The 24,165-nt window shown below is 58.9% G+C and overlaps 2 protein-coding genes across 9 annotated transcripts; both read right to left on the reverse strand.

Moving 5' to 3' along the window:
- Window positions 1-337: 337 nt before the first annotated feature.
- On the reverse strand, window positions 338-14,031 carry IFFO1 (intermediate filament family orphan 1). Of its 7 annotated transcripts, none has more exons than XM_060111769.1 (11): window positions 13,237-14,031; window positions 9,871-9,975; window positions 9,506-9,566; window positions 9,317-9,412; window positions 8,550-8,690; window positions 5,551-5,708; window positions 5,329-5,449; window positions 4,979-5,071; window positions 3,728-3,769; window positions 2,099-2,229; window positions 338-1,453 (listed from the first exon to the last, which is right to left on the reverse strand). In XM_060111769.1, exons 1-11 carry the CDS (start codon window positions 14,007-14,009, stop codon window positions 1,342-1,344), a joined length of 1,833 nt encoding a protein of 610 aa, XP_059967752.1. In that variant the 5' UTR covers window positions 14,010-14,031; the 3' UTR covers window positions 338-1,341. The 7 variants fall into 7 exon arrangements, with proteins under 7 accessions (XP_059967752.1, XP_059967751.1, XP_059967756.1 ...); XM_060111768.1 differs by having other exon boundaries at window positions 4,979-5,074; XM_060111773.1 differs by lacking the exon at window positions 9,871-9,975 and having other exon boundaries at window positions 4,979-5,074.
- Window positions 14,032-14,545: 514 nt separating this feature from the next.
- NOP2 (NOP2 nucleolar protein) lies at window positions 14,546-23,486 on the reverse strand. 2 transcript variants are annotated; one of them, XM_060111767.1, is made up of 16 exons: window positions 23,367-23,486; window positions 22,973-23,082; window positions 21,855-21,900; window positions 21,588-21,676; window positions 21,156-21,394; window positions 20,012-20,067; window positions 19,730-19,892; window positions 19,436-19,633; window positions 19,192-19,281; window positions 18,253-18,340; window positions 18,036-18,176; window positions 17,357-17,496; window positions 17,125-17,214; window positions 16,857-16,979; window positions 16,525-16,753; window positions 14,546-15,335 (listed from the first exon to the last, which is right to left on the reverse strand). In XM_060111767.1, the coding sequence occupies exons 2-16, from the start codon at window positions 23,076-23,078 to the stop codon at window positions 14,656-14,658; spliced, it is 2,478 nt and encodes an 825-aa protein (XP_059967750.1). In that variant the 5' UTR covers window positions 23,079-23,082; window positions 23,367-23,486; the 3' UTR covers window positions 14,546-14,655. The 2 variants fall into 2 exon arrangements, with proteins under 2 accessions (XP_059967750.1, XP_059967749.1); XM_060111766.1 differs by having other exon boundaries at window positions 21,156-21,424.
- Between the last annotated feature and the right edge of the window lie 679 nt (window positions 23,487-24,165).

A 24,165-nucleotide genomic window follows, 5' to 3' on the forward strand; every position in this document is an offset into this window, starting at 1 on the left:
TGCCCCAGTGACCACCGGCAGTGCAGCTGGGTGAGTGCCCTGGTGTCGCCAGAGGGGTTACAGTAGGCTGGTCCATGGGAAGGGTGGGGATGGCTTTGCTCCCACGTCATCTGGCACCCGTGGACGCACGTGGGTTTAGCGGTAGAAGCACAGAGCTGGTGCCAGCAACCAGGGCTGAGGCCCTGGCTGTGCCACTCGAGGAACCATTACTGTGGGCAGGTTACGACCTCTGCACCAGCCTTGCACCTGCGTGGTTTTAAAGTGATAACTGGCGCACTCCGTGCAGAGGACTGTATAACCACCACCAGAAAGTGCTGGAAACAGTGACACAGACGTGTTCAATAAATAGTCGCCAGTTTCATGATTATTAGATTCCACACAAACATCAGCTCAGCCCAGCCCACCTCAGGCAGTGACGCTGAGGGACCCTCGGTCTCTGTAGCCCCAGTTCGCCAAGCTTTTCCGAGTCCAGGACATCTTCTCACTCAGCCAGTTGGTCTCAGCTTGTGACAGACACGGAGGAGGCACACCTGCAGCTGATGCTTGAAGAAACTGAGACCCTGAGCGCACATGCGTCCACATACACGCTCGTGTGCACACACACGTGCCCCCCACACACACACACAGCTTCACCTTTCTGTCACCGGGCGGTGACTGGGAAACAAGCAGGGGCTTCTGTCTCCCTCCACGATACTGACACTGCACCCAGTCAGACCCAGAAGCCGCCGGGACCGGACGACCAAGGCCCCTGTAATGCGTGGCACTTCCACCAGGGAAGGCTCACAGCCACATCACTGCTGTCGACCGGCAGCCGGCCGTGAGCACTCGGACAACAGCGAGGACGAGCGCCCTGCCCGGGCCCGCTCCCTCCGCTTGTGCCACGGAGGGAAGCCCTCTCCGGTGCACAAGCCACAGAATGTCCAGCCTAATCCCCTTCATACCAGTGCCCAGGCCAGTTAGCACCAGTACAGACTCAAGACAGCCAGCTGGCTCGAGGCCACAGGGACGGAAGGAAGGACAGTCCACCACGTTCCTTACTCAGTGGAGAGGGTGAGGGGCCACGAGTGCTCTGGCAGCATTTGAAAGATGGGAAAGTAGCATTCACCCACGCATGAAGGCAGGGGAGCCGGCGGTGCGGGGAGTCGCCTGGGAAGGGCAGGCCAAGCCTCACTCCAGACACCCCAGAGCCCTAGAGAGGCCGAGGACCGAGGGAGGAGGCTGGGGAGGAGCGCCCCGTCGCCGGGGCCAGGCTCGGTGCCGCAGGACAAACGGCGTTCCCTTCCGTGAACCACCCAGCCCTCTGCCCCGGGGAGTCCCAGCGGGCCGAGCTGGAGAAGGCCCCTATCTCATGGCGCCGTCAGATGAGACATCGCGATCGGAGTCCTCAGCCTCGCTTGGTGGCGGCGGGGGCGGCAGGTCGCTAAGCGGGGCCGCAGTGAAAGCAGGAGACTTTCTAGAAAAGAGCGTCGGCTGTAACCGCGGGGCGGGGAGGAATCCTGACAAGGCTGGCTCGCCCACCACCCCTGGCCTGATCCCCTGGTAGGCAGGGGAGTCTCAGGGCAGAAGGACCACCGGGCAAGGGAGGGGGGGAAGGGGGAAGAAACGGTCCCCACTTTAACTTGGGGACTCGGAGAGGCTGAGTTCAGAAGTATCTGACGTCACAGTACGAGACACCGCCGGAGCCGGAGGGCACCGGCTCTGTGGCCCCAGCTTCACGTCTATGAAGTGGTCTTGCGATTTTTAAAAACTTACGCAGGGTCAAAGGCACAAATTGTGGCGCTGACTTTAGATACAAATCTTTCCCTTGCGCTCCTTGTCAGCTTTTAGCTGCCTTTCTAACCAGGGGAGCCGCCAGAGTCAGCGGCGTCAGGAGGTTTCGGCAGTCCAACCACGGATGGACGGAGGGACCCCTGTATCGTCCAACTGCCGAGGGGGAGGGAGCTGCCGGGCGGGGGCAAGCAGACCAGGAGACCTTCAACGGGCAGCCCCACGGCAAGACAGGCCTGAGTCGCTGCCGGAGGGTCTCAGGGCTCTCCAGTGAGGAGCGCCGGGTACTGTGCCCTCCCCACTTGTGCCCGGGGGGGGGGGGGGCCCTTACCGGTCCCCAGACTGGGTGATGAGCCGGCGGCAGGTCTCCATCTGCACGTCCAGGCCCCGCTTCATGCTGCACATCTCCATGTACTCGTGCAGGTGCCGGTTCATGTCGTTCTTGGCCGTGGCCAGCTCCAGCTGTGGCAGGGGCAGGGCAGGGCCGCCGGGTCAGCAGGGCCCCCGTCCCCTGCCCCCAGGAGGCTAACCTGCCAAGGGCACCCCGGCCGGGGGCACAGGCAGCCGCAGTGGAAGTGAAGGACTCACTCAGGTTTTAAACTAAACCAGCTCAAGGCAGGAGGCGCCTGATACCCCACCATTCCTTCTAGTTTCCCCGGGCGTCTCTCCCACAGAGGCTCTCACTAAGGGATCTGCTCTGGGCCTGCATTCTCAGAACAGACTCCCAACGAGAGCCGTGAGGAAGGGATGCTCCCGAGTGCTCGGGCGGCACGTGGGGATGACCTTGCCCCTTCCCGGGCCCCCCCGGGGCCTGCGCCGGTCCTCACTCCCCACACAGCGCTGTCCCCCCAGCCTGTCCCCCTCTGCCAGCTGGGAGCTCCTGGCAGGGCTGGCCACGGGGCCTACTCATCCCTGCGCACACGCCCCGCACCTCGACGGCAGAGTCATTAGTTGACTTCAAGCAGCGTCCACGAGGCTCACGGCCGAGAGGCCTCTGGGCCCTGGTGAAAGGCGTTCTGCTCTCCTACCACCTATTCCCTCTCGTTGCTTTTCTCACTTGTAAGTCCTTTTCAGAGAGAAAAGGAGGGACTGCCTGCCTCGCTGAATGTCCGACGGGCTCTGAGATGTAGCCCGACTCAAGACACGTCATGCGTGACAGGATGTGCGGCCCAGAGTCGAGGGCACGCAGTCTCCCTCCCAGACCCCGCCTCTGCGCCCCAGGCTCGGAGGTTGAGCTGACAGCCAGGCGCGGAGGCGGTGAAAGATCTGGGCCACCGACAACGTGCCGCCTCCCTTTGTTCTGGGCCCAAGGAACAGGGGCCACAAGGGGAGGCGGAGGTGACGTGCTTGACTGCCCGAGAGCAGAGAGCAAGGGCGGGAAGCCACCCGTGGACGGTCTGAACTGGGCAGAAAGGATGGGAACTCGGAGGGAAAAGAAAATAGTCACAGAGCCAGACAAAGAGATGGTAGCCTGGGTGCCTCAGGAGCCCTAGTGAGCGCAGCTCAAACGACAGCCTTGGCTCCAGAGCTGGGATCCCAGCCGGGGCCCCCAGCAGCAAGAGCACGGCCAGGGGCAGGACGCACCGACTGCTCAGTCCAGGAGGGAAATACGGTGCCGCCAGCTCTTGTCCAGACCGGCCGCCACCTACACCCCAATCCCTACACCTCAGGGGAGCCGGTATTAAAGAGGAGGGGTGGGTTCTGGGGCCCATCACTCCGCGGGGCAGGGAACAAGGGAACGAACCAAACATATTCCAGCAGAATACGAGGCTAGGACGGCTGCCAGTCTCTACACAGTCAGAGCAGGGCTGCAGGGAGGAGACGACCCCAAAAGCCACACTGCAAACCCCGTGCACGCTGGCAGCGGGGCAGGGCGGAGGGGTGAGGCTGGGAGCAGATGGAGGGGAAGGGGTGGGGGGAAAGAATTCCCGCCCACCCTCCAGCTGCGCCTTGGTCTCACCATCCAATGATGGAAGTGGTCCTTGCCTCCATCCCAGGGCCCCTGAGAGATCAAAGGTCACTGAGTTAAAGGGACCTCAGGTGTCCCATTTGGATGTCCAGGAGCAACACTGCAACCAACACCACCGTGTCCGCCCTCCTGACACCTCCCCTCAGGCCACTCTAGCCGTAGGGAGGAGGAGGACAGTGGGCTGGGTGTAAACGGGAGAGCGGAGTGCAGTTCCCCCGACCAGCTCAGCTCTTCAGCTAGTGGCACACAGCTGGCTGTGGCTTTCTTTTCTTTTTTTTGGCCACATGGCATACGGGACCGGGACCGAGGGGATCGAACTGGGGCGCGAACCCGCGCCCCCTGCAGTGGAAGTGTGGAGTCTTAACCGTGTGGCTGCCAGGGAAGTCCCCAGCAGTGCCTTTAAAAGTGAGCATCTGTCTGCCTGGGCAAAAAAATAAAATAAAATAAAAATGAAAGCAGGTTTTGCTTAAAGGAGCAGGGCCAGCTAATGTGCGTTCGGGGAGTGAGGATGAAGGAAAACAATTCCTCAACTTCCACTGCCGCTGTGAGGGCAGTGGGCTTGGAGAAAGGCTGAGAGGTCCAGAAGGCCCCCAGCCTCATCCCCAAGTCAGAGCGCATGGAAAGGAGCCTCTCACGCTTGCTCAGGCAGGAGGGCTCACGAGAATCACACGCAAGCCTCGTCCCACAGGCCCTCCTCCCAGGTGCCACAAATCCTTCCCGCCGCCCCTAGAGGCCTAGAGTTTAAGTTGAAGCACCAGTTCCGCTCGCATCTCTAGAAGGTTCCTCAAGGCTAGGGAATAAGAATGGAGATTTCCCCATTGGCTCAAAGGTTGAGCCGACGAGGGGACTTCACTACAGCACTAACAATATTACTAACAGCAATGATAACAAAGCAACGACTACATGCTGTGCTGACTACGGGACAGACGCTGCCCCACGCTCCGCCTGGGCCTTATTTCACTTGACCTTCAAACAACGCTGCGGGAGGTCTTCGTAAGAACCCCACTTTACAGATACAGAAGCAGGCTCAGAGAGAAGAGGCCTGTTGAAAGTTGGAGTGGAAGTAAGTGAGAGAGCTGTCGGCCTCCCTCCCCAGCCCGAGGTGCTACAGTGGGGAGGTCACTCCGCCCCCGCCAGGAAGAAATGGGGAGGCCCTGGTGTCTGGGGTCCCGCAGGGGTGAGGCCACTGCACCTGCGACCCACCGGGAACCTGGGCCCCTCAGCTTCAGCGCACGGCCTTACCTCTATCTGGTCAATGGTCTCCTGATACTCTTTCTCCCGGGTTTTGAACAGGGACTCAGTATCTTTAATCACCTTCTCCAAACTGTCTTCCGGCTGCTGGAGAGGAAAGGGAAGCAGGGGGAGGCCAGATGGGAGGGGTGGGACGGGGCACCACAGGGCAAGGCGAGGAGGGAGAGAGTGAGTCAGGTTAAAGGAAGCGGAGAGAGAGGGGACGAGGACAAAGGACCAGGGAGAAGCAGGTGACGGATGGTGGCCACAAAGGCAAGACAGAGCACGGAGTGGACGGTGGGCGGGGAGGAGCCGGGCCTGGCGCCCGGCGAGGAGGACCCTGCGGCCGGGAGGGCGGTTACCTCTCCCGGGGCCTCTGCAGCAGCCAGCGCATAGCCCGAGAAATCCTCCCAGAGCAGCAGGGTCTCCTCGGTCTCCTCCCAAGTCAGGCTGTCACAGTCGTCCTCAAAATCATACTCCCTCCTAGAGACAGGGAGCCCCGGCGTCAAGGCGGGCGGCAGGGAGGGGCTGCTGGGCGGGGCTCCGGCCTCGGGGGAGGGGCGGCGAGGGCCTGCGGGACTCACAGCTGGTTCAGCATGCGCTGCATCTCCTCGTTGATGCTGAGGGCCGTGCTCTCCTCCTCATCCCCGTCGGGGTGGCAGGGCCCGTCACTCTCCGACAGGGAGGTGTCCTCCTCGACGGCAGCCTTGCGCTCCCGCTTCCGCCCCCCCATGGACGGGACCTTAATGGGAGACAAGTGCAGAGACTACAGAGACGAGGCCGGGTGCATGAGGAGAAGGGCGTGGGCGCCGGCAGGGGAGGGAAGCATGGACCAGCGGGCAGGGCGGGCAGACAGAGAGAAGACACAGTTACAAGACGGAACAGAAACACCAGCGTCACCGAGACAGGCAGACAGACACAGATGGGGACGGGGCTGCAGACTAGGAGGAAGACAGACAAGAAACAGAGAAAACAGAGCAGTAAGATAAGGGGGAAATGGCTGGCCTCGACCACAGTAAGATGTGCATAATGGCCCAGAGGATTTCTTTTCTAAAAAAAGTCTTCTAGTGAAATGACTGAACTGAGAGGGAACTTTCAGGCTGCAAGGAGGAGGGAGACACAGAGTTGACAAAGCAGAACCTGAGTCACACATCCAGATCTGGAAGCCAGAGGGCAAAGGGAGAGAGAGAAATGGAGGCAGAAGAATGAGAGAGGGAGGGAGAGAGAAGAAGGGGAGGGAGAGAGAGAACAGGTGGGGGGGAGAGAGAAGGGGGAAGAGGGAGAGAAGGGGAGAGGGAGGGGGAAGGGGAGAGGGAAGGGGGGAGAGGGAGAGAGAAGGGGGGAGAGGGAAAGAAGGGGGAGAGGGAGAGAGAAGAAGGGGAGGGAGAGAGAACAGGTGGGGGGGAGAGAGAAGTGGGGGGAGAGAGAAGGGGGAAGAGGGAGAGAAGGGGGGAGAGGGAGGGGGAGGGGAGGGGGAGAGGGAAGGGGAGGGGGAGAGGGAGAGAGGGATAAAAGGGGGAGAGGGAGAGAGGGATAAAAGGGGGAGAGGGAGAGAGAAGGGGGAGAGGGATAGAAGTGGGGAAGAGGGAGAGAGAAGGGGGGAGAGGGAGAGAGAAGTGGGGAGAGGGATAGAAGGGGGAGAGGGAAAGAGAAAGAGGGGAGAGGGATAGAAGGGGGAGAGGGATAGAAGGGGGAGAGGGAGAAAGAGGGGAGAGGGATAGAAGGGGGGAGAGGGATAGAAGGGGGAGAGGGAGAGAGAAAGGGGGGAGAGGGATAGAAGGGGGAGAGGGATAGAAGGGGGGAGAGGGATAGAAGGGGGAGAGGGAGAGAGAAAGGGGGGAGAGGGAGAGAAGGGGGAGAGGGAGAGAGAAAGGGGAGAGGGATAGAAGGGGGGAGAGGGATAGAAGGGGGAGAGGGAGAGAAGGGGGAGAGGGAGAGACAAGGGGGAGAGGGAGAGAGAAGGGGGAGAGGGATAGAAGGGGGAGAGGGATAAAAGGGGGAGAGGGAGAGAAGGCAGGAGAGGGAGAGAAGGGGGAGAGGGAGAGAGAAGGGGGAGAGGGAGAGGGAAGGGGGGAGAGGGGGAGAAGGGGGAGAGGGAGAGAGAAGGGGGAGAGGGAGAGAGAAGGGGGAGAGGGATAGAAGGGGGAGAGGGATAAAAGGGGGAGAGGGAGAGAAGGCAGGAGAGGGAGAGAAGGGGGAGAGGGAGAGAGAAGGGGGAGAGGGAGAGGGAAGGGGGGAGAGGGGGAGAAGGGGGAGAGGGAGAGAGAAGGGGGAGAGGGAGAGAGAAGGGGGAGAGGGATAGAAGGGGGAGAGGGATAAAAGGGGGAGAGGGAGAGAAGGCAGGAGAGGGAGAGAAGGGGGAGAGGGAGAGAGAAGGGGGAGAGGGAGAGGGAAGGGGGGAGAGGGGGAGAAGAGGGAGAGGGAGAGAGAAGGGGGAGAGGGAGAGAGAAGGGGGGAGAGGGAGAGAAGGGGCGAGAGGGAGAGAAGGGGGAGAGGGAGAGAAGGGGGAGAGGGAGAGGGAAGGGGGGAGAGGGATAGAAGGGGGAGAGGGGGAGAAGGGAGAGAGGGAGAGAGAAGGGGGGAGAGGGAGAGAGAAGGGGGGAGAGGGAGAGAAGGGGGAGAGGGAGAGAAGGGGGGAGAGGGAGAGAAGGGGGAGAGGGAGAGAGAAGGGGGAGAGGGAGAGAGAAGGGGGAGAGGGAGAGAAGGGGGGAGAGGGATAGAAGGGGGAGAGGGAGAGAAGGGGGAGAGGGAGAGGGAAGGGGGGAGAGGGATAGAAGGGGGAGAGGGGGAGAAGGGGGAGAGGGAGAGAGAAGGGGGGAGAGGGAGAGAAGGGGGAGAGGGAGAGAAGGGGGGAGAGGGAGAGAAGGGGGAGAGGGAGAGAGAAGGGGGAGAGGGAGAGAGAAGGGGGAGAGGGAGAGAGAAGGGGAAGAGGGAGAGGGAAGGGGGAGAGGGAAGGGGGAGGGGGAGAGGGAAAGGGATAGGGAGAGAGAGAAGGGGGAGAGGGAGAGAAGGGGAAGAGGGAGAGAGAAGGGGGAGAGGGAGAGAGAAGGGGGGAGAGGGAGAGAGAAGGGGGAGAGGGAGAGAAGGGGGGAGAGGGAGAGAAGGGGGGAGAGGGAGAGAGAAAGAGGGGAGAGGGAGAGAAGGGGGAGAGGGAGAGAAGGGGGAGAGGGAGAGAGGGGTGGGGAGAGAAAGAAGGGAGAAGGGCAGGAGGATCGAGGGGAGGGGTCTGCGCTGCGAGCCCCGCGGGTCAGGAGGCCTGGGGAGCTGAGAAATGGGCCGGGGACGCAAGAAGCTCGCGTGAGAGCAGAACTAACCAGCTTCTTCTGTGGAGGAAGCAAGAGAAGATGAAAGGCAGAGAGGCGAGGAGGCGGAGGGAGAGAGAGGGGAGGGGAGAGATGGCGTTAGAGCCCGCTCCAGACTCCTCTCCAGAGGCTGTCCCTCGCCCCCCAGCCTCGTCCCGCCAGGGCCCAGCTCCCGCGGAGGACCGGGCTCTCGCGGCCCCGCGCCCCCCTACAGAGCTCGGGCGCGGACACCAGGCCGTGGGACGGGGCGGGGGCCGGACCCAGGCGCCCCTCGCCCTCACCTGGAACATCTTGATCACGTCCTCGCAGTTGCGCTGCTGGGCCAAGTCGCAGAGCTTGGCGGTGATGTCGATGCGGCGGCAGATGTCCATGTCCACCTTCATGGCCTTCTCCTGGATCTTCGTGTCCAGGTCGGACAGGTTCTGTGCGGGGAGCACGGGGGCGGTGAGGGGGTCCTCAGGGCCCGGCAACGTCCCCTCATCCTCCCAGACGCACGGCCCCTCCCAGCAGAAGGCACCCCTTTTCCTGGGTGCCCCTCCAGCACTCTGCCCAGGACAGCTGGCTCCCTGGCCAGACGGGGCCCCCGAAGGGCACGGCCCAGTGGCTGGGACATGCAGGGGGCTCCCTCCTGGAACTCAGGCTCCAAGAGAGACTGACTGTGACCACCAGGGGCTGTGAGAGTGGAGAAAGGATCGCAACGGTGACCTCAGCTGACACTGAACTAGCGCCGCAGCCTTCGAACCAGCCTGCGAAGTACGTGCTTGACTATCCCATTCCACAGACCCAGATATGAAGGCAGAGAGGGTCAGCACTTCACCCAGGGCCACACTGTGAGCAAACCACCCTGAGTGACGATGGAGGCCACGGGGACTTTTGCTCTGTCTTCTTCTCCGGGGTTAGGGGGTGGGCAAGGGGGAAAAGCAATGGAAGCACATACGCTGGGGGGAGGGTCAGTGAACTGGGTGCAACTAAAAAGGCCGGCGGCTCCCTAGCCTCAGGCAGCCTCGCCCCGGCGGGTAGGGACGAGGGGTGACGTGGCCGCACTCACGTTGCTCATGAGCCCCTTGAAGACCACCAGCTCGGCCTTCAGCTGCTCCACCTTCAGGGCCAGCTCCTCCTGGCAGGCGTCGGCCTCCTGGGCCTCCTACGGTCGGGGAGAAACCCGCGTGAGCCGCGCTGCCTGCGGGCGGCGGCCGGCCGGGGCAGGCGGGACGAGGCGGGGCGGGGCGGCCCTCACCTCCTGGAGCTCGTGCACGCGCTCCTGCAGCTGCAGTCTCGCCGCGTACTCCTCTTCCCACCTGCAGACAGCGAAGGGCCAGCGCCTGGGTGCGGGGTCCTCCCGCCTCCGCTCTCCGCCCCCCGCCCGCCTGGCTCAGGCCCCAGCCCTGGGTCTGCTTCCCCAGACGGGAGGAGCCGGGCACAGACGTGTGGCTCCAGGCTCCCCGCCAGCTCCCAGCTCACCAGCTGCCTTCCCGGAACCTCAGGCCTCGCACCATTTAAGAGCAACTGCGGCTGCTCCGCTCCCTCGCAGGGCCCAGCCCGACCAGCTGTCCGGCCGGCCGCGTCCCCCTCCTGCCCACACCAGCCGGCCCGGTCTCCCACCTCCAGTCCTCAGATCCGGGCTCCCGCCTGCTGCCTGCACCAGAGCAGAGCTCGTCTAGCCCGCTGCCCCTGCCTCCTGAGGTACCATTAATCCTGTAAAAGCAGCTGCAGGACACACATGGCGTCAGCAAAGTTGGTCAAGAGCCTGGTAGGAAACGCTTGAAGTCCATCCCCACAAGCTCCAGAAACTGCCCACCCAGAGGCCCCGGGTGAGCCGCAGAGAGGGGCCAGGGTGCAGGCAGGAGCCCGGGATCACTAAGCACCCACACCCAGAGGGAGAGGGAAACGAGCGTGGAAAAGTGCCTCGTTGCTGTGGTGGATGAGAACTAGAGGCAGGGCCTCCTGGGCCCCGGAATGCAGAGCCTGAGGCCACGAGCAGGCTAGAAGACACTCCTGGCCAAGGCTGGGAGCTGGCCAGCGCGTCCCCCTCCTCCTCACAGAGGCAGGAGGGCAGGGGCGGGGGCAACACCCCTGCTTAGGATGGACTTCAGGGCCCCGCAAGGTTGGCTGGAACAGCAGGACTCCTCAGACCCCACGGACATAGCCCAGCACTTCTCCCCCATCCTGGAAAGGCTTCCTCCAGGCTGAGAAAGCAGGGGAACTGCACCAAGAGAGAAACCTCAACGCCAGGTGGTTAGGTGTTGGAAGGTGGTTAGGGGGCAGCACGGAGGACACACTCTGCAGGCCCAGGATCCGGTCTTCCCCTCCCCTCCCCTCCACCTCTGTTCCCAGGTGCCTCTCAGCTCTCTTCCCTGGGCTCCTCCTCCAGGCCCAGCTCTCCTAGCTCTTCCGCTCCTCACTCACGCAGATCCGCACTGCAGTATTCCTAATAATAACACCTTGACATCACCGTGCCTGCCCCTCCCGGCGGCTGGGCGGGGAGAAGGCGGCCCAGCTCCCCTCCCGCCTTCCCGGCTCCGCACCCAGCCGGCCCTCACATCCTCCTCCCCTCGCTCGGGCATTCTCATTCAGACAGTTGGGGCCGGTGAAGTGCCACAGCAGTGTCAGGTTATGTATTTTCTTAAACAAGACCTTTATCTTTCTGGGCCTTGGTTTCTTCATCTACAACGTGAGGGCAGGGGATGCGGTACCCTGATGCCCCTGGGGTCCATGCATCCCTGGAGGAAGCAAGCAAGACAGACAAGGGGACAACAACCCTGGAGAAGACACATCAGGAAGGGTAGGACAGTGAACTCAACTGTTTCAGGTAGAAACTTAAGGAAGTTAGGTATGGATTAAGATTAATAAAATCTCACAGGGTAACCAAAAAAAAAAAAAAATCTGAAAATAAACCATCTGGAAGCTCACTAGACTTCCACTTGTACTCCAGCCAGACATTCCCACGAATGGGTTCGTTTTGACCTCCATTTAAATCTGGTCTCCCTCGCAAGGTTCTTTAAACATGGGTAAAATTGGAGCAATTTCCATGTATTCTACATTGAGCAAACAACTTTCTTCCAAATAAACGGCCTCCCTGAGTGAAGTGAGGAAGCGGGGGCCACTCCTATGTCGGAAAAACTGAGACCAGGAAAAAGAGATGCACCCAAGGTCACACAAGGCAGGGGAGCTGAACCCAGAACCAGGAGGCCTCGGCTCCTTCCCAGTTTAGTGCTCATACTATGCCCATGTCTTCCAGGCTACAGACAGGAGTTAGCTTTGCTATAAAGAGAAGAAAGCCAGGGCAGCGGATCTGGGGTGGAAGAAGGAGTAGCGGCCGGTATCACGCACCACCCAGGTCTGGCTGTGAGGCCCGCTGCACAGCAGTGCGCTGCAGAGCCGTGAGCTCATCCGTCCCCGAGGAATAACCCTTTGCTGCCCTGGACAGCTGGACCAAGGACAAACACTCTTCCAGTTAGAAACAAAACACCCCAACAATAGCAGTTGTTCCTGTGGTTACGGATGTATTCCAGAACTGTCCACGTTCCACTGCTGACGGCGTTAATTAACTCCTGCAGTGGCTGGGGCAGGATGGCTCTGGGTGGCATCTGAATAACTGAGATTCCCAAAGACACTTCAGTCATGGACTACAACGAAGGAAGGACGCCAGCCAGCGTGAGGACAGGACTCCACCTCAGCAAGCCTGCTCATCTGTGATCTGCTAGACTCTGGCGGGTTACAGATCCCTGAAGCTCGCCCCCGACCCCCAACCCGACCCAGCAGTCGTTTGCCTGAACATTCGGCCAATCCCCACCAGACGCCAATCTCTGCTCCACTGGGCTGCAAGGGTAATTCCCAGGCCTGCCCACAAGGGGTCAGACTGGCTCATTAAGAGGTTAAACCTGAAGGCACGGCCTCTTTCTGACCGGTCATCTCCTTCGTCTTCAACCATGGCATCCCAGGCACAGAGGGTACAAAGGGCTGGCTGTGCTCATGCCCCTGTCCTAACAGCACGGTTATCAACCCTCTAGGGGATCCACCTGGATGCAACCAGCACTCCTGCGTCGCATCCCCTCCCCTGGCGCCTTGTGCTACCCCGCAGGGCTCCCTGCACAAAACCAACTCTTCATCTTCAGAGCGACCCGGCCTGCCCCAGCTGCCTTGTGTCAAAGGTGTGGTGTGTCCATGTGCCCAGCCTTCTCCTACTCGGGTCCTTGCTGCCCTCTTCACACTTCCTCCGCCTTCAGCTCTGCACTTTCAGATCCCCCAGCTTCCGCTAGCCCTGGGCCAACTCCACAGTCCCTTCCCCTCTCCCTAGGGAATTCCCTTTACTCCTTCTTTCCGCCTCCCTCCTTTTCTGACCTACTCCCAGAAATGCCCTAAGGTCCCCACAGCATTTTGGTTTGGATGGAACCAGAGCAGCCGTGCTGCTCCCTCGGACGCCGTTTTGGGAAACCCTGGGCAGAGGCAGGATCACCTACTGCAAGGTGCAGCCCCGCTCCACCCCCCTTCTCACTTCCCTTCGACTCCCAAATTAAAACTACATCCTTTGCCTCTAACTTGTGTTCAGTATGTGGAGCCTGTATCACAAAGTCGTCGCTCCGAGGGCTGAGACTAGGGGATTAAGCAGTAGCCCGGATGTGACCTCTCAGATCCATGTCCCTTTTACACGTCGCAAAACCCCCAGTTAACACAGTCCTCCAAACACTGCAGCCTAGATGAAAAACAAGGGTTCCCCGCAGTATTCGGCTCCTAGAGGCCTCCTTCCGGTCACGAGCCTTGACTTCTGCATTCTCTAGGGATTCTAGTCTCCGGATATCCAATTCCGTCTGTGGACTTCCAAGCTCCTCCTTACACAGCAGGAGCTTTACTCATACTGACTCCTCCCTGATTCTTGGGCCCCAGCTGTTCTCGGCTCCTGTACGCACACCTAGCCCCGGCCCCAGTGTGGCGTGAGCTGAGCCCCGTCCCCACCTTCCCGATCCCTACCTCCGCTTGTACTCGTCCCGCTCGCGCTTCACTTTAGCCAGCACGTTGTAGAGAGCGCGGATCTCGGGGGTGATGGTGTCGATCTGGACGCCCACCCCGTCGGGGTGCACCCACGACAGGCCAGGCCCTTGCACCAAAGTGGGCTCCAGTCCCGGCCCGAGCCGGCGGGCGTGAGAGAAGGACCAGATGGTGCCGGGCATGAAGCGGGCCGACGAGGAGTAGGCGGAGGAGGCGGAGGTGGAGGGAGCCGGGTGGCAGGCCGCGGAGGGCGCGAGGGGGCCTGCCGGCGAGCGCGCGGGCGAGCCCAGCACCCGCGCCGACGGGGTGCAGACGGCAGCCGGCCGGGCGCCCAGGGGCAGCCCCAGGGGTCTGACGGGGCTGACGAAGCCGGTCTGCACGGCCTGGTCTCGGCGAGCCAGGCCCCGCCGGCCCTGCTTACCCTCCTCCAGCGCCTGCTGCAGCTGCTTCTCCAGCAGCCGGTTGCGGCGCTCCAATTCGTGCACCTTGGCCAGGAAGCAGCGGAAGCGGAGGTTCAGGGTCTTGAGCACGTTGATGTTGGAGCCCAGGTCGTTGCGGAGCGCCATGGCGGCGGGGGGCGCCGGGCCCGGCCCGGGCGGCGAGTAGGGAGCCGGGCCGGCCCGGGCGAGCGGCGCCGGGGGCACGTCCCCGCCGCCGGCCAAGTGGTCGCTTCCCACGGGGTCCCCCAGCGGCCCGGCCAGGCCTTGCTGCTCCTGCTGGAGGAGGAAGAGGTTGGGGCCGAATAACGGATTCATGGCTGCGCCTTCTGCTGGGAGATGGAGACCGTGCAGGAGCAGGGCTGGAGGGCGAGGGAGGAGAGCCAATGAGGCGCCGGGGGGACGAGGGGCAGCCAATCAGACGGCTTGGCGGAAGGGGCAGAGGTCAGCGGGGCGGAGGAGGCCAGGGAGGAGGCCAATGAAAGGCTCATTCGGAGGCTGGCACCTGGACCGAGCTTTCCGGGTCTGAGGCTGAGCCCTGAGCCGACCGGACCCCGACCCATGCCCAGAATCCAGCCAGAGTGGCAGGACATAAAACCCAGGTCCTCCAGTACTCCATGGTTCTGGTGGCACGAAATTCACCTTTCCTACACCCCAACTGCCCTCCTCTCCCCTGAATCCGAACACCCAGGCTGACTCCATGACTCTCCTTCCCTTAGTCCCTGGGAACTGACCTGATTTCTCAGTATACCACACTGTCCCCCCTCTTCACAGGTTCCCTGTCCCACCCTCCCGCCTCTACCCTTTAAGCAGCAGGGCCAGTCCCCAGTCCCCTCAAAGAAACACACAGTGGCCAGAGATTATAAAATGTGTATTAAATTTCACATCCACAGTGGGGGAGCCATCCTCACAGAGGTAAGAGTTCCAACCCAGTAACAATGGCAATGAGCCGCCCCAGTATAGTTCAACCATCCATCGAAGACGGCAGGGGCTGGCTGCCGCCTCTGGACAGAGATTTTCTCCTCTTTGCTGGTGGGGGCCGGCTGTAACTGCAGGGGGGCATGATTGGAGTCTTAGGTCCCTTGGGGGTGCCATTCTGTTTCTGGAAGGCAGCTTTCTTGAAAGGCTGCTCTGGCACCCGCTGTTTAACCTCCTCAGCCCCTGTGGTGTTCCCAAGGGGCTGCCCACGGTCCTCAGGCTTGAGAGTGGCCTGGGTCTTGGAGAGGGACGGCGCAGCAGGTGTTTCTGTGTAGGTGCCCTTAGGAGGAGCACGCTGCTTCCGGAAGGCAGCTTTCTTGTAGGAGTGCAGTTTGGGTGACTGCTGCTTTAGTTTCCCAGCTACCTTTGGTTCCCTGACCACTGCTGCTTTTTCAGCTGGCTGACTGCTATCCTGGAGCTTGGAGGACGCTTGGGCCTTTGCGACAGAAAACACAGTGGACAGTTCTGAGTCTGTCCCTTTGGAGATGCCATTCTGCTTCTGGAAGGAAGCCTTCTTCGGATGTTTCCGTTTCTGCAGCCGCTGCTTTGCTTGACCAGCCACTCTGGCCTTCTTGGCAGGCTGGCTGCTGCTCTCAGGCTGCGGGGTCACCTGCCCTTTCAGGTTGGGCAAGTCTAGGTTTGTAAGTGTGGATATCACAGAACTTCCTGAGGGTAAAATTAAACACATGGTTTGAGAAAACAGGCCTCATCACTGAGTCTTGATCATTAGTGGAGGAGGTAAGTAGACGTATTAAAATAAGGAAACTGCCAGGGTACTATCTCTTGGCCAAGGGTTCCACACAATTGGGATGGTACCTAAGAGCAGATTACCTGGCTTCATATTACTTAATATCACCTGGTCTTTACTCAAGTCATATTTGAACCCTGTGTTAAAGAGAAGAAGGGATCACTACCCATCCCCATCCTCGGGCCAAAAAGTTTTCAGGGGAAGCTGTGCCCCCTTGAGGCCAGCAGGTAACAAGACACTCTAAGGAGGAGGTAAATCCTGAAAAAAACTGAAGCACTGGGCTTTTCTTTTAATCAGAAAAGATATTTTTTTCACGCAGAGTTTGATGAGATGCAGGAAAATAAGAAGGCACACAGAGCAACTAGAAACAAGCTAGTCTTCGTTAATGAAGACTGACGTATTAAATATGTATCTTTACAGTTACAGCAAAAAAAAATGCAAGAAATGTTGCTACTTCTTAAAGAGGTTTTTGTTCTGTTAACATTCAGATGGGACTTTTGTTAAGAGGCATTGTTTATAAAATAGAGGGAAAAAAATCAACTCAATAAGTCACGTGGTTTGTGTCCAGAGAAGCCCGCCTCTCCCTCTTCCAACTCAGCTCAGGGGTGGCATCCCAGCAGGCAGAGCCCTCAGGCTTGTTTCAGAAAACCCCACCCTTCCCCTTGAGATCCAGGCCAGACTCCTCAAGATAGCTGAGGAAACGATCTGCAATTAGTGTGATGGGCTCAGAGAACGGACAGTTCTGAGGAGTCGCATGCCAACCCAGTGCTGACAAGGCTGGCCTGGCAGAGGTCTATTACCGGTAAGGCAACCCTCGGCCAAGAAACCACACTCGCGCTGGGAATGCATTTAGTGCCGAACAACTGCAGCCATTTAGCAGAATCAAGGAAAAGACCCCATCCACGTGAACCCTTTAACGTACCGAACGGGGCCCAGGCTTGGGAACAACTCTAGCTGGGAAGAAAGGGGTCTCTCACTCAAGCGTGCAAAGGCCGGGAGAGGGAGGCCGAGACCCGCCCTTCCCCGCAGTCACACTAGGAAGCCTCCTGAAGCTATGGTAGAAAGAGCAAAGGTGGAGAGGAGAGGTACAAAGAGCACATCGCTTACCCGTTTGGGACTGGGGGATAGAATTGGAGAATTTCTTGAACTTGGCAATAAAGAAACCGTCCACGTTGTGGGTGTGAGGGTAGAAGCGGCGGGTGGAGCGCAGGGTGGGGTGGAAGCGCCTTTCCCGGAAGCGGGTGAAGCCCTCCTGGCCGAAGTCCAGGCCCGTGGGCACCAGCCGCACGTTCCTTTTTCTCAGGGCGTAGTCTACCACCCACTCGTTCTCTTCCACCTGACGTGTGGGGGAGACAGAGACGGAAGGGAAAGCGGAGCTGGAGCCGAGGGGGTGCTGGGGGCGCCAGCCCTGCCCCCTCCCGCCCCCGGACAGGCCTCACCATGATGGAGCACGTGCAGTAGACGAGGTAGCCCCCCGTCCTGGAGGTGGCGCTCACAGAGTCAATAGCGCTCAGGAGCAGCTCCTTCTGGAGGTGCGCGCAGCGCAAGATGTCCTTCTCGTCCTGCCCCAGGACGGAGAGACCCTCAGCGCTGGACTTTCTAAAGGTGGCCTCAGGAGACGTGAGCTGCTGACTGCCCACCTCCCACCCCGCTTCGCCAGCCCCGCTTCCCCCGAGACTTTTCAGCTGGTTCCCCCAAGCCCTGCACCTTGTTCGTCTTCACTGCTGGGTCCTTGGAGATGATCCCGGTGCCACTGCAGGGAGCATCCAGCAGGACTCGGTCAAAGCCCCCCACCACCTGGGGAAAAAGGTCGGCTAAGTGGATGTTTTGGGCAACCTGAACCAGACCGATTATTTCCTAAGGGCAGGTCTCAACCTCCTGAGGTCGGGAAGGGAGCAGGTGAGACGCCCCAGGGGAGACGCACAGCAGGGAGCCCCACCTTGGGAAACTGGCGCCCGTCATAGTGGCTGATGACGGTGTTGGTGACCCCCAGGCGGTGCAGGTTGCCCACAACGCTCCTGAGCCGCTCGGCGTTGGCATCGTTGGCGAGGATCACACCTGTGTTCCTCATGAGCTGGGCTGGAGGGAGGAGGGCGCAGTGCTCACCGGCCGCTCCTGTGCCTCCACACCTGCCGGCCACCCTCCAGCCCAAGACTCTGCCTGTGAAGTCTCACCCCTCCCCCAAATCAGCTGCAACCCCACTGGCTACCCAGCGTGCACTGGCCCCGTGATGAGCAAGCCCGCCAGGACGACTTTCCTGATTGTTACTGAACGCCCTTCTGATGCTTCAGACGAAGTTACTTCTTCCAAGGGGTAACAGTTTAATAAAATGGTTACGACTATAACACGGCGGTTACTGTGCCAGGGCCTTGCACATGCACACCTCAACCCTCACGACCCACGCGTAACGTAACGGCCAACACGAGCACCATCACCTCGCCGCTCCACAGGTGCCCAAGGTCCCGTGGGCAGTAAGAGGCCCTCGTGCGGGTGGGGCTGGAGCTGCGCCGACCCCAAAACCTGTGCTGGTGCCCACTCTGCTGACCGCCTGCACAGCCCCACCGCCTTTCATAAGCAGAGAGCCAGCTGAAGCCTAGCCCCGCCGGCCCTCCTCATACCTATGTAGCTGGTCTTTCCTCCAGGGGCACAACACATGTCCAGGATCCGCTCATGCTCCTGGGGTGCCAAGGCCATGACGGGCAACATGCTGGAGGCCCCCTGCAGCATGTAGTGCCCGGCCAGGTACTCGGGAGTGGCACCTGTGGACGAGGACCCGCCTGTGACGTGCTGGGACGAGGGCAGGGGCGGGAGGGCTCCGGGGCGGGGAACACTTACCAATGGGCACCGAAGAATCATATACCACGAGTCCAGTCTTCGACCACTTGCCCAGGGGATCCAGGTTAACCCCACGATTGATCAGCGCCTGAAGAAAAGATGGATGAAAGTGTTAAAACCTCGGAAGCTACTCTACCCAGGAGGGGGATGGTCCTGGCGGGAGGCCCGCGGCACCACAACCCCTAGAGCTTAGTCAGGACACAATCATCACAGGCACGCGGAACCGTCTGTCCCATCCCGTCCCGTGGTCTCCTTCTCCTTAGCCTCAGGTTCTAACTCAAGGTCTGAACTCCACCCCAATGGAGCACACTGCCAGCTCCTGTTCTTTTATCTCCTGGAAGTGGACCCCGATTTTCCAAGAGCCTCAGCCCCCTTGCCATCCTAAAACTTAGCATTACTGTTTATAGCAACGTTAAAGATAATTATCATGTTACCTTCCAGGAGAGACAACAGAAGATAGACACCAGGAGACAGACAACACACAGGGCCACACCACTGCCTCTGGCACCAGGGTTTTAACCTGGGGCCCCTGAACCCTTAGAAACGAGGAGCTTAAAGTACTGCTTGTGTGTGTGTGTCGCGTCTTCTCCTGGGAACAGGAATCACAGTCTCACCAGCTTCTCAATGATCTACGAGGCAGACGACCCCCTCCCGCTTCTCTGTGAGGGGGCACTTTCATCGTGACGCGGATGTCTCAGCCCGTCACAGGGAGCAGAGGCTGAAGGGACGAGCTCCCCAGTCGACAGGGGTCCTCAGCCCTGCCGGGCAGACCCAGCGTGACATCAGGCCTAGGTCTGCCTCCTGGGACCATGCCTGTACCAAGAAATGCCTAGGTACTAAGACCCCCCCACGCCCAGTGGGGTGGGACGGGGGTGTCTCTGGGATTCGCAGAAGTCAGTGCCTCCCTGAGACAAGCAAACCTCAGGGCCCACTCCTCACCTGAGCGAGGTCTCGGCGCCGGGTCTTCAAGGTATTGGTCCTGAGGGTGATGGGCCGAGGCACCTCATTGGCTTCCAAAAACTCCACCAGCTGGGACAGAGCATGGCAGGGAGCAGGTCAGGCTGGCCTAGGGGCGCAGCCAGAAGAGCAGAGAGCACGGGGGCTGGCGGCCTTCTTACACAGTGTAAGAGGAGAGAGAGTGAGGAAAGAAAGCGTGAAGGGCACCAGAATGGCAAGTCGGTACCTCAGACAGAGGGAAGAGGTCCATGAGCTTGCCCAGGAGGAAGTCTCCGTAGGAGTAGTAAGTGGCCAGATCCTTCCGAAGCCGCTGCAGATATTCAGAACGAGACCGACCTTCCTCCCGCTGAGTCCCAAAATCGCGCAGCACTCCCACTATGTCTTGGATGCGCTTGTGAACTCGCTGCAAGTCTGGAACCTGGGCATGTGGGCCTGTTAAGGAACTGCTTCCTGATCTCCTGAGGCCTGGAAATGCCTTCTCCCAAGCATCCCCCTCCGGCTCCCCCTGCCCCAGAAGGATATCCTGCTCCATCTCCCCAGCAGGGGGCAGCACAAAAGTCTCCTCCTCGTCCACGTTGATCCGCAGGTCCCCTTTCATCTCATCCTCCTCTTTGGGGCCTGACTCAGGGGACACTTTCTCCTCTTCCTCCTCTTCGTAGGTCTCCTCCTCGCTCCACTGGCCCCTGTAAACAGGTCCAAGAGCAGAGTGGTTCACAGATCAAAGCAGACACCTCCTCCTTCCTCACATTTCCTTCAGCCCAGCCGCTGCCTACTCTCCACCCTAAGAGTTTCCAAAACTCACCCAGCAACAGCCTCCTGAGCCTTCTGCTTCCGAGCAGCCCTTTCAATGGGCAGCAACTGAATAAAGAGACAAGAGGCTGGTGACGCAAAGCTTGCCCTTCCACCAGCCCACGAAATACTTCCCACCTGTTTTTTTCCTAAATACAAACATAACTCTTGCTCCCAGAAAGAAATTTAGACCCTGAAGAAGTGAATATAAGATTGGCAAAATAGTTACCATTACTGAAGTAAAATGATGGATTGAAAGAATTCGTTACATTGCTCTTCCCATATACCCATAGGTACATGGATGGGTGGGCGGGACACACACACACACACACACACACACACAAGAACTGCCCTGGGCACCCATTTTGCCATATTTTCCTCCACACTTACTCTACATTTTTCACAGTTAAAATCGTGATTCATTTTCAAGTCTATTTCTCGCCTTTTCTCATTCACAGTTAGAGCACAAGCATTTTCGCAGACATAATGGCCAAACGTTAATTTAGCATATGATGAACCATAGTTCATTTAAGCATATTAGGCATTTTGGAAGTCTCCAGAGTTTTGGCATTATGGTCCACATGGTGCCTGGAAATCGCAAAACAGTAGCTCTGTAGAGAGAAGGGGGGTTGGGCGACAGGGGTGACGGTGGGAACTTTCTTTTTATTCCATACGACTCGATTATGCTTGAATTTTCCTAGTAACACACTCATATACTTAAACTGTATAATACGTGATAACTTCTTATGCTTCGGCAAGTAAACCACCGTCTACGTTCTGGATCGCCTTCCTAAGGTGGAATTACTAAGTGAAAAGGAAAAACCTTTTTAAGGTTCTCAGATACCAAATGCTTTAAACAAACAAACAAACAAAAGCGTGTGCATTTCTAGTCCCAGCGGTGGGGCCGTGCAAGTGTCCGCCTTACCACGTCCTCACCAGCACTGAGCCCTGTCATATCTCAAAGCGCTCTATCCTGCGGCTCTTTTAAACTTGCCCACGCGCTGAGAGGAGGTAAGGTGCTACGAAAAGTGATGGAACACTAAAATCCCTTTTCTCCACTCAGGCTTGTCCTTGTCACCGAGAGACAGTCTCAAGGATCTGGAAAGACTCTAAAAGGCAAGGACGGCTTTCTGAAGACCCAGAGAGATAACGCTCACCTCTGCACCGTCATCCTCATCTTCGTCCTCCGAGCCGGAGTCAGCTCCATAGTCATCCACCATATCAGCATCACTGTCCTCGGAGCCCCAGAGGTCCCCCTGGTTCACCACACCATCCCCTTCAGAGTCTTCCTCCTCTTCTTCCTCGTCACTGCTGTGGGTTGGTGCTGGGCGCTTCCGGCCTCGAGCACTGTTAAATAAGGGCGGGGCTCCCTTCTTGCTGGGTGCCTGGGCAGCTCCTGCAGAGATCCCGAAGGGTTTGAAGAATCCTGGACGGACGGCAGCCACACACTGACGGAGCCTGTACTTTCTACCCCCCAGGAACATCCTCTGGCTGTTCCTTTCACTTCAGAAATACTCAACAAGCCCCTCCCTACCCAGGACCCAGAGGACTCCTCACGTGGCACCCAGCTCCTATTTCCTTCCACTGACCTTTTGATAGCTTTGCAGGCAGTGGTTTGGCCCCAGGGGACTTATTCACCTCAGGGGCTTCAGCAGAGCCCAACCTCCTCCTGGCTGCCCTGAAAACATAAAAGGAGGAAACGGAACACATCTCCAGGCCCTGCCACTTCCCAGCGCAGGGAAACCTGACAGCCCCCAACAGCTCCTTCCATCATCATGACCACATGGGAGCATGTGCCTAAAGACGAGTGGGACCAATTTAATCTGTGTGACGTAAGTCTAGACGTGCACACTCACCTCTTTCGGGCACGACTGGACAGCCTCTTGAAATTTTCATCACCACCTGTTTAAAAAAAATATTTTTTAAACAGGCAGAACAGGAGGTTACGGGGGAAATGAAAAAAAAGCAACGGGAAAAGAAATAAAAGGGAAGAGAATTAGAACACTAGTTAGAGGCAGTAGACTATAACTCACTCCACTGTGCTCCACCGGGAGCCGGATAAGAGAGGTAAAGGAGCTGATTTCCATCTGGCTGTTCATCAGCCAAGTCCAAACAGGGCCTCCCTCCAGACTGATTTTCAACAAACAGCATCATCATCACTCTGGTAACACAGATTCAAAACCTTCTTCTGCCCTTTTCTTTTACTCTCAACTCATCAGCTACCAACCACAATAGATTTTACCTTTACGACTGCTGCTGTTCATATATTCTCCAAGAAACAGAAAGTTTAAATCTCAGCTCTGTCATTTAATAATTACCTACAGGTTAACCTCTCAGCACCCATTTCCTTAGCAGGGCCTCTCTCACAGGACACTGAGAATGAGAGGATACAATGTGTCCAAAGGCTTCGGTATAGCGTTTAGCATTTGCCAACACCTCGGTAAACTGCATCCTTTATATGATGCTCAACACAAACCACCTGCCCATTCTTCCCTCCCACCCAGTCTTCCATGCAGTAGACTACTAACCATGCGGGAACCAGATCTGTGCCTTCCCATCTCCATGCCCTCCAACAACGCAGTTCACAGTGACTGGCCTATCCCCTTCCAACTTCCACTTGCTAAAATGTCACCCATTTTTCAAAACCCGACTGCTTCACAAAATCTTTTCAAACAAAATCTTTTCAAACTCTCTAACTCCGTGGGATCCCCTCCCTCTGAACTCCCTCACTGTTAAACCACACCTCTCCGTGCATGGATACTTGTGTCCGTGTCGCATCTTCCCTAAGTTCTAAACGCTAATGAGAGTATTTCATTCCTACTTATTTCCTAGTAACTCATTAAAAGAAAATTCCGCTTGAACAGAAAACGAACACACAAAATGACTAAAAAAACGGAAGGGTTACGCTACAGATAAAAGAAGAGCGCAAAAGCTGGAGAATCGGGAGAGGGAGCACGCCAGGCCAGACCCTTACCTGCAGGCAAGAATTTGGCAAGTTCGGTCTCGGCACCTTTCTGTTTCCGGGCCTTTCGGCCCGGCCCGCGCTTCTCCTTCTTCGTAGGGTCCAATTTACGCCCCATGGTACTGGGGAAAACAAAACGGGCGACAGTAGAGGAGCGCGTATTGTAAGGGAAAGGCAGAACGCAGACGAAGCGAAATGGAGCGGGAGAGAGTATCGCCTCCACCAGAACCTCGACTCAACAGCCCCTCGAGGCCTGGCCAAACCTCCACTCCACGCTGAGCCCCGGGCCCTGGGTCCCACGCCCTAGGTACCGCGTACCCCCCACCCTCCCCACGCCCCAGTCCAGGTCAGCGCCTCACCCTTCCTTCCCCAAATTCCTCCAGATCCGCCCGAAGCCTCGGCTCACCTGGAAGCCAATCCAGCCCCGAGACGGGATTCGGCGGCAGGCGCAGGGTTCCACGTGCAGCCCAGGGCAAGCGCTCCGACGCCGCACCACGAAAACGTCTCACGCAGGCGCCCTGCGTGCCTGCCGAGGCCCCGCCTCTTCCGGTCTTCCGGTCCGCCGCGGAAGCCGGAACGTTTGTTTCCCCGGCCCGCGCGGGGCTGGGGGCTGTGCGGCCGGGCACGATTCTCGGGCGGACCGCTCTACTTTCCCTCCGGGCGGAGAAGGCGGTGCACCCAAGGCGTTTTCGGCCTCCCCGCCCTCCCCTCCGGGCGTGGGCCTTTCGCCTTACTGCAGATTTCAGTCGGAAATACTGTACCCGGAAGCCGCCCCTTCCCCTCGAACGGAGGCGCCAGAGCCGGGCCCTCCTCCGCCCGACGTCGTCTCAAGATCGGGGGACCCCACACCTGCGACGCGGAAACCCTCTTCCTTGACCCCAGACCCCGCGCTCCCCCTCAGGTAACGGTCCTCTCTGCCCAGGTTCCCGTCTTGGAGGTCGGGAGGAAGGCATCTCGCGTCTTGACTTCATTCAAGCAAGTTAACAGAAAAAAACGATTTCAGCCTTTCTTCAAATAGACAGCAAGGTGGTGCTTAGCTGTTAAAACTGTTCCAGCCCTTCGTTGGTTTTGTCTTCCCAACTCTGCGAGGAAGACCCCTTCATTTTATACGCGCGACGTCCACAGCCCGGAGAAGTCCGCTTCCGCACCCTCGCGGAGACAGGAGGCCGCGGTGTGGGCTGTGAACCCGGGGGCTCCGGTGGCCC

The sequence above is a fragment of the Mesoplodon densirostris genome, chromosome 11 (genome assembly GCF_025265405.1).
Source record: "Mesoplodon densirostris isolate mMesDen1 chromosome 11, mMesDen1 primary haplotype, whole genome shotgun sequence".
Taxonomy (NCBI): Eukaryota; Metazoa; Chordata; class Mammalia; order Artiodactyla; family Ziphiidae; genus Mesoplodon; species Mesoplodon densirostris.

Coding starts and splice junctions, on each gene's coding strand:
- IFFO1 (XM_060111768.1), bottom strand. CDS start 14,009: ATGAATCCGTTATTCGGCCCCAACCTCTTCCTCCTCCAGCAGGAGCAG. Junction 9,567..9,870: donor CCCGGATCTGAGGACTGGAG/GTGGGAGACCGG, acceptor CGCTGTCTGCAG/GTGGGAAGAGGAGTACGCGG. Junction 3,770..4,978: donor AGACCATTGACCAGATAGAG/GTAAGGCCGTGC, acceptor TTGATCTCTCAG/GGGCCCTGGGATGGAGGCAA.
- NOP2 (XM_060111766.1), bottom strand. CDS start 23,078: ATGGGGCGTAAATTGGACCCTACGAAGAAGGAGAAGCGCGGGCCGGGC. Junction 19,634..19,729: donor CTGGGGAGATGGAGCAGGAT/ATCCTTCTGGGG, acceptor ACAGGCCCACAT/GCCCAGGTTCCAGACTTGCA. Junction 19,282..19,435: donor ACCTCTTCCCTCTGTCTGAG/GTACCGACTTGC, acceptor GCTCTGTCCCAG/CTGGTGGAGTTTTTGGAAGC.